The sequence below is a fragment of the Thamnophis elegans genome, chromosome Z (assembly GCF_009769535.1).
Source record: "Thamnophis elegans isolate rThaEle1 chromosome Z, rThaEle1.pri, whole genome shotgun sequence".
In the NCBI taxonomy this organism is placed as follows: domain Eukaryota; kingdom Metazoa; phylum Chordata; class Lepidosauria; order Squamata; family Colubridae; genus Thamnophis; species Thamnophis elegans.
In genome coordinates, this window is record NC_045558.1 from 43479243 (window position 1) to 43487905 (window position 8663).

Consider the following 8663-nt stretch of genomic DNA (forward strand, 5'->3'; position numbering starts at 1 on the left):
CTTACTGGGATTTGAACCTGGGCTATATTACATACTAGGCAGACATCTTAGCCATTAGGCCACAGGCTCTTATCTGTTATCAGCGAAGCCAGGGTGAAAGGTATCTTATATATATATATATATATATAACATGCCCTACAGTGACGTGCAGTGAGGTTTATGGCTGGTAAGGCAGTCTTCTCTCCCGACATCCCACTGTCTAAAGCGCTTTCTTTCTTTCGCCCGCCTGAGTTCTGACAGGCAGGAGAAAGAAAGCTATGTCCGACATAGAGGCAGGCAAAAGAAAGCCAGCGGTGGGCTGGCACTTTCTTTATTTTGCCCAGAGGCGGCCTTTCAGTGCTGCTTTTGGTGACCGGAGCACAAGCAGGCGGCACCATGAGCTCCATTCTGGATGTCCGGAACCTCTACCAGAACTTGATCAACCTCTCGCTGAGCGAAGAGCTGGACGCGCCCGCCTCCAACTTCTCCTGTGGCTGCTCAGCCTGCTCCTCGAAGGCGGCGCTGCCAGGCAGTGGCAGGCCCCAAGGGTGAGCAGCTGCGGCCCCTGCTGCACCCGGACCACTCGGTCAGCCTGATCGAAGGCAAGGCGGCCCAACCGCTGCCGCCCCTGCCGCTGGGCTTCCTGCCGCTGAAGCCACCCAGCGCGCCCGCCCCGTCATCCTGCTACAAGACGGAGATGTGCCGCACCTTCAACGAGAGCAGCTGCTGCAAGTATGGCGCCAAGTGCCAGTTCGCCCACGGCTCATCTGAGCTCCACTCCATCAGCTGCCACCCCAAGTACAAGACAGAGCTGTGCCACAAGTTCTACCTGCACAGCGAGGGTCCCTATGGCTCCCGCTGCCACTTCATCCACTTCCCCGAAGAGGCGCAGGTCTTCGGCAGGCACGGAGCACCTCCCCGCACCTCCTGTGCCAGAGCGTCAGCTTCTCTGGGATGCTCAGTGCCCACCGCGCCTCTCCGCTGCTCAGCCTGCCCGACCCAGCCTCCTTCACCCGGGCGCCCTCTGTGTCACCGCCGCCCACCTCCGCCAAGCTCCTCTCGCCCGCCTTCGAGCACCTCAACCTGGACCCGCTCGCCCTGGTGGCCTCCTTTGGGGACTCACTGGCACTGACCCCCACCGGGGGCTGCTGCTCCTGCCACTGCAGGAAGGCAGTCGTCAGGGTTGGCTCACTCCACAACTCCCAGTGCTACTTCTCAGAAAGAAAGTGGCCCCCCGCCTCTGGTTTTCTTTTGCCCGCCGCTATGTCCGACATAGAGGCAGCCCGGCATGCAGCCTCTTTCTTTCTTTTGCCCAGAGGCTGCAGCCTGTCTGAGTTGCCCACCTCTGGGCAAAAGAAAGAAAGCCCCAGCCCACCAGCAGAGGTGGCTAAAAGACCCACCTCTGCTGGCAGGCTACCCCGACACAGAGAAAGAAAGCTGGTGGGCTGCCCTCCCTGCCTCTCCTACTCCCTTCCCTCTCTTTGCAAACAAACTCTCTCCAATTGAGAGAGAGTTTGTTTGAGTGAAGAAATAACCACATGCATGCACACACACACACACATACACAAATTACTTACAATTATTTACAAATTACATTAATTTTGAATTCCTCCCCCTCCGACCCACCTACCTTTTCCAGCTGTTTCACAGAGGATTTGCTCTTGCCTGCTATCATGAAAATGTAAAAATATAAAAGGAAAAAGGCAAGAGCTGTGAGGTCAGGCTGGGTTAGCTGCTGCCAGAGTCCCCAATGGATGACTCTGCTTAACTGTTTAAAAAAGCCTCTAAAAATGCTCTCTACAGGAGGAGGCAAGAGAACCATGTGCCTCATCTACATAAGGAATTTTTTGGCTTTTACCCTTGCTTAACTCTGCTCAAGTGATCAAGTGATAAAGTCTCTGCTCAAGTGATCAAGTGATAAAGTCAGACTAAATGAGGCACATGGTTGTCCGGCCTCCTGCTGTAGAGGACACTTTTTTAGAGGCTTTTTAAACAGTTAAGCACTAAGCAGACTCATCCACTGTGACTCTGGCAGCAACTAGCTCAGCCTTTTTCCTTTTACATTTTTTTTCTTTTCATGATGACAGTGGTGTGGCTCTGCCTCCCTTGCCTCCCCTGACTGCACGTCACTGATGCCCTATATCAGGGGTGTCAAACTGGTGGCCAGTGGGCCGCGTGAAGGCCCTGGCTCCAGAAAGGCAAAAAAAGTGACGACACATCACAATATGTCATGTGACGCAATCTAGTTTGAAACCTGTGCCCTATATCCTGGATTTAAATTCTGAATTTTCTTCTTATGCCTTTTCTTGCCAGTTATAATTTATGTGTTGTACCTGGCCTATATCTGGACTTAGAATCATAATTTTCTGCCTTGATAATCCTGCTCTTAGTTGCATTATGCTAATATGAACTATTGGTAATAAATAATGAATGTACATGGTAAAAGGTTTTCAGATCTAATGCTAGGGAGAATATTTCCCTCAGTTATCATATGAGCCTATCAAGGGTTAATGACCAAACCTCTAGAGTCGTGACCCGTCAAAAGCGCGGAGGACAAAATCGCGCTCGACGAACGCGCATGTGACGTCATCACAGCGCGACGAAAAAAATTAAAAATTGAAATAAAATTAAAATTAAAGCAAGCTGATTCACATAAAGGTAAGGGTTAGGTTTAGGGTTAGGGTTAGGGTTAGGTTAAGGGTTAGGGTCAGGTTTAGAGCGTTAGCGTTAGGTTTAGCGTTAGGTTAAGGGTTAGCGTTAGGTTTAGCGTTACGTTAACGGTTAGGTTTAGGGTTAGATTTAAGGTTAGGTTAAGGGTTAGGTTTAGGGTTAGGTTTAGGGTTAGGTTTGGGGGGGTTAGGGTAAGGTTTTAGCTTTATTTTTACATTTTTCGATCACAGCGTGATGTTTTCATCGCGCTGTGATGACGTCAAATGCGCGCTTTCGTCGAGCGCGATTTTGTCCTCCGCGATTTTGTGGTGGAACCCTCTAGAGTAAGTTTAAAGTTTACAAGTTTAAAAAAACAGTACAGTACTTGTCTATTTGCAAAGAAGCTTCCCCCAGTCGTCACTTTAACCCCCACTTTCAGTTTCATCCAGTATGACTCTTCATTTTTACAACTGACTTTAAAAAATTAAACATTTAAACATTTTAATTTATTTATTTTTTTATCTCTATTTTTCAAGATTAACTTAAACTTTGTCTGAACCTTAAGGTCATTTTCAAATAATCTTCTCCTGGCACCATTTTTCTTCTATAAATCCTCCATTTACTCTCTGTTTTCTGAAAGATTATTTTGTCATGTGCATGTAAAGACCAAGATCTACTTTCTAATTGAGTCCAAAGTCTGATTCCATAATTAGTATAAAAAGAAAAACCTGAGTAACATTTCCAGTTTTGATGCTTTGGGAAACTTTTGTCTTATGCATGTGTCACTGACTTTGAAGCCAACAAATTTAATAATCAAGCATACAGTTTAGAAGAGTTTGGGCAAGTATTCATTAAGATTAATGTAAGATCTTGCACACCTATTATTTCTACTATATTGCGCAAGAGTTAAAGCTCATTTAATCCTGACATGTCTAGATCGGCCAGCCAACCACTGAATTCAGTACTGAACAAGTTGAGTAAATAATCTGATTCAGCATGAAGCAGTTTTTTATATCACCTTATTACCTAATAAAATAAAGTATAAGGTTTTTGAATATGACAAGTTTTAAATATATTATCACTCTTGGATTTTTATATAAATTGTATTTTCTTTAAGTAACCAGCTAGCTCTTAACACTATGATTTCGAATTGTGATCTAGCCTATGGTATATAGAAACAATGATTATAATAATTCCAAATTCTTTCACATACACATATTTGATTAAAAATATTTAATTAATATTTATCTTCATAATATTTGCAACCTACTCTAATCCTAATGTATCTTGTGAAAAAAGTCTTACTATTATACATAAATAATACAAGTCAATATTTTTTAAAAAAAAATCTATATTAAAAGTAGCATTCTCCTAAGCTAAAGGCCAAAATCAACTGGAAAAAGGGTGCTTTGGCCTGTTATCAAAATGCCAAGAGACTACGGGCAATCTATTCTTCTGCAGGAGAATGCAGAATAAGCTGCTACTATTTAGAAAATGGTTACCGTATTTTCACCCATATACCCCGCCCACGCAGATAACCCGCACACGCATATAACCCGCGGGTTTTCTGGATCGTGTAAAATGTTTCCCGTATACCCCGCCCACGCATATAACCCGCCCACGCAGATAACCCGCACACGCATATAACCCGCCCACGCATATAACCCGCGGCGAGTAAAAGAGAAGGGAAACAGCTGAGATGGGGGGGGGGAAGAAACGGAGAAAGAAAGAAGCCTGCGCACGCTGGGGAAGAGGAAAGGAACGAAGGAGAAGGAAACAGCTGAGATCGGGGTGGGGGAAGAAACGGAGAAAGAAGCCTGCGCACGCTGGGGAAGAGGAAAGGAACGAAGGAGAAGGAAACAGCTGAGATCGGGGTGGGGGAAGAAACGGAGAAAGAAGCAAGCCTCCGATCGTGTAAGCCTCCGATCGTGTAAAATATTTTCTGTATACCCCGCCCACGCATATAACCCGCAGGGGGGCGCTGTGCATGTAAAAACCGCATATAACCCGCGGGTTATATGGGTGAAAATACGGTAGTTACTACATGTATTCCACTTTAGTGCTCAGCACAAGATTTTGCATTATTGTGCAATTTTAAATTGTATGGGCTGAGACTGTAATTTAAAAACACAAAGAAACAAAATGTGAAACACTTTCATTCATTAAAGGGCCCATGGGAAAATCAGGTACTGGGTGTGCCCTGGATCTATTGTGCTCTCACCAGAGGAACAGGCAGATTATGTTCTAATAATTAGTTGAAAAGAGTGGCTTGCTATACCATAACAAATTTCAACAAATTAAAAAATCAGCCAGTCTCTAAATAAAGATAAAAGTAGCTCCTTTTTGGCATATTTGTGTTACATGTTACAATGGACAGAATTCTCAAAATGTATATTATACTGTATATTATTTAGGGACATGCAGGTAAAGTTATGATGAGATGCTGATCTATTTAATATTTGTTTTATTTATTTAACTTGATAGCACAGTAAAGTCAGAAAACAGTAGAAACAGTTAAAATAAAAATTAGAGAACTAGATTGAATGTAATGATTAATATTGTGCATTTTGTCCAGAAATAAATTGGTGGCTACTGCAGTACTTTAAGAATTAAGTAGGATTTCTTCGCATTCAATAATCTGGTGTGGAATGCATTAGTGTAGGCTTGGAGGTTATAGGTATATGCATCCCTTTATTTGGTGCCCAACAGCTTCTGTGAAGATGATATATTCTTTTAATTCTTTTTGTAAAATGAGAATATGTTATATGCAAAGCATTAGTAATTAGTATCATTTTTTAATGAGAAAGTTTCTGGATTTTATATACAATCTATATGCTAATGGTTGCTTATGCGGAAATATGTCACCTATGTGGTAAAACAAAGCCAGCTACAAATTGGGATACTAGAGAGCATCTTGAGATGTAGAGACACTTAAAGAGGGAAAATTCACCAGTTGTCCTGTTCTCGATACAATGGTAGCAATAAATACTTAAGGAAGTTAATAGTAGATTTATAAATACATTTTCACAGGAAACAATGCATCTAATTGCAGACATGTGGCTCTGAATTCTTCAAGCCAGGAACTACTGTGCAAGTTTTCTGACGTACTATGTGCTATAAAGTTGATGTCAATTCTTAGCAACCACTTACATATATCTCTACAATGGTATTTCCTCAATCTGGATTTCAAGTCTACCAACAGCTTGATCATTGTAGATGACATATTGAATCTGAGGGAGGGGGTGAAACACATCATCAGTTATGAATCCCTGTGCCCATAAATATCCAGCCTACTTTGAATTCATTCTTAACACCCACAAATTTCCTTTCAACGCTAATAGTTTTGATTTTTGTATGCTTGTAATAAATCTTTATGCTTAGTTGAAGTTTCTAGATCTCCTGATTACCCAAATGCTTGACATTCGTGATTAATTTTACTTGTAGTAAAATTTTACTCTCCCACCCATCCACCCAAAGATGCAACAAAGACAGCAACAAAGTTTACATATTTTCATTCTTTCATTTAGTTTTAAAGACCATCAAATCTGGTTTGTTTGCCTTAATATAATTCTACATTGTTCAAGATTATGAAAACAGATTGAGCTTTAATCTGAATAGTTCATTCATGTTAGTTATCACTGAAGTGCTCTTTTTTTCATTCATCCTGGTATTTGGAAAACTCATATTGACTAAAATATTGTTAATTAGAAACTTAATACAATATCACTGCATCTCTAATGGCCATTTTTTACCATTTGTTTTCCAATTTAAGGCAAATTGATTTAAATACAATTTTAAGGTAGAGACAGATAGGTGTTCAGTTCAAAACAAATATTCTACATTCAAAAAAGGCTCCTTGTTCTTGGGATAGTCCTAGAATGGTTTGGAAAAAAATCTAGCTTGTGCCCATTGTATTTTGGAGGATGGTTGGAGATCTTTTATATAGTGACTTTTGAAATAGTCACATCAATTTTAAAAATGGAACTACTGTTGTAGGTTTATTTACTGTTGTGTGCTGTGCTTTAATGAGTTATATTATCCTTTCAGGGATATTTCATTATTTAAATAGAATTACAATAGGCAAACAAAAAAGCAATGGGAGTTAGAGTGATTCCCAAATTTCTGTTTTCCTGGTCGTCATATTCTACAAAATTACTTCATTTGTTTCTGTTAACTTTATGACAAAAAGCATCCATAGCAAAAGTATATTATTAAAATTATTTACCAATATTTTTTTTCATTATTGAAGAGTTTGATATTGAATTTGGATAACTATAGTATCAGTGGCTGTAGAACATCAATCAATAGTAAAATAAAGGCTCCCTTCAGGAAGTAAACATTCTATAAATAGTAATACATAATAAGATGGATTTATTAAAATTGCAGATTGACTATCCTTCGTTCTCTGGGTCTACTTACATATTATTTTCAACTTTTTTGTATTTAGGTTTGCAATCAATTATGAAAACCACAATGAGATTTGTTTACCCTCAGAAAATTTTTCAATGATTAATTGAAATGTAGATAGAGTTTAAGAGTTATGATTGTTTTTATAGTAACAATTGGTGGATTAACTTACTTTCAATGTACTTCGTTTTTTGAAAGAAAATTATTTCCTAATATAGAATTGTTCAGATATGTTATGCTATAGTTTGCATAATTTCCAGTCAGTGACCTCTATGCAGGCTGATTATGAATTATGGAGATAGTAAAATAGTGTATAGTGAAACCATAATATTAAGAAATTCTTAGAATATACATTTTTAAAGCAGAGCTTTGTTCAGGGATATATTGTCTTGAATAAATATAATTTCCTTTATTTAAAAATAATAATGTGTTTCTGTTTACAATAATCTTATGAAGAGCACTAAATCTAATTTTATTCCATATATATTGTTTTTTGCATTAATCATATGAAAATAAACAAAAACAATTTTGTCATCTTAACTGATGATCTAGTTGCAGAACCAAAATTTGAGTTCATATGCATTCACATTCTGTATACATATTCCTACTTATTCCTAAATATGTTTTAGAATATTTTAAATGATAACATATTTTATCACTTATATAATTAATTTATAATTTATTCTTTTTTGCCAACTATATACCATATTTTTCAGAGTATAAGACCTCCCCCCCCAAAAAAAGGGTGAAAATCTGGGTGTGTCTTATACACTGAATACAGCATTTTTGGTCTACTGAAACCCTGTCCCCTTTGCAAAAATGGGCATGCAGAGGGTTTGGAAGGCTTGCAAAGGGGCTGGAGAGAGCAAAAATTGGGCTATTTTTGCTCATTCCCCCCTCCCCCTCAGCTTGTAGAGAGTACTCTACAAGCCTCCCAAAGCTCTGCATGCCTTTTTTTGTGCAAAAAACAGTGCAGAGGTTTTGGGAAGCCTGCAAAGTGCAAAAACTATTTTTATTTACCTCTTCAAAATCATGGTGCGTCTTATACTCTGGTGCATTTTATAGTCCCCAAAATACAGTACTTATTCTTTTATTGCCATGAATGCATAATTTAATATCATTTTTCACACTTACTTGGCACTTCTGACTTTTATTACAGAATCTGCTTTGTGCTACCATTTGAACACATTAACAGATGCTTCTATGCTATTCTTCTATGCTTCTTCATTCCTGAAACTCTTCTTGCTTGTCCTTGTTTCATGGTTTTTGTGAATGTTCTAATTTAGCATTGAAAGCATTGGTTTTTTCCAGGTTTTATTATATACCAAACAGAATTGTACTTTTAATGGTTAAGTGTAGCAATCTCTTCTTATCATTGCTGTCAGTTTCAGATAATTAGATTGAATAATGAATATTTTGTAGGCATGATTTTTCTACCTACATTAAATTGAACTCTATTCAAAGCATAACTGACACTGAAGCCTATATTTTGTCTTATTTCTTTTATTTTTCCCCTATCAAATTTGCTCTTATTTTTCCTAAGAGGTCAGTAGGGGCATGCATAAGCACACCAGCATACCTAACGTCTCTGTCCTAGTGTTTCCATTTATTTGTACCCATCTCCTGTA

At 39.2% G+C, this 8663-nt stretch overlaps 1 protein-coding gene across 1 annotated transcript; it reads left to right on the forward strand.

The window, feature by feature from the left end:
- The first annotated feature begins 375 nt into the window (after positions 1–375).
- On the forward strand, positions 376–2298 carry LOC116521142 (mRNA decay activator protein ZFP36-like). Its single transcript, XM_032235837.1, is given in 4 exon segments — positions 376–472; positions 519–865; positions 868–1161; positions 2293–2298. Coding segments are annotated over 4 exon segments (744 nt in total).
- The last annotated feature ends 6365 nt before the right edge of the window (positions 2299–8663 follow it).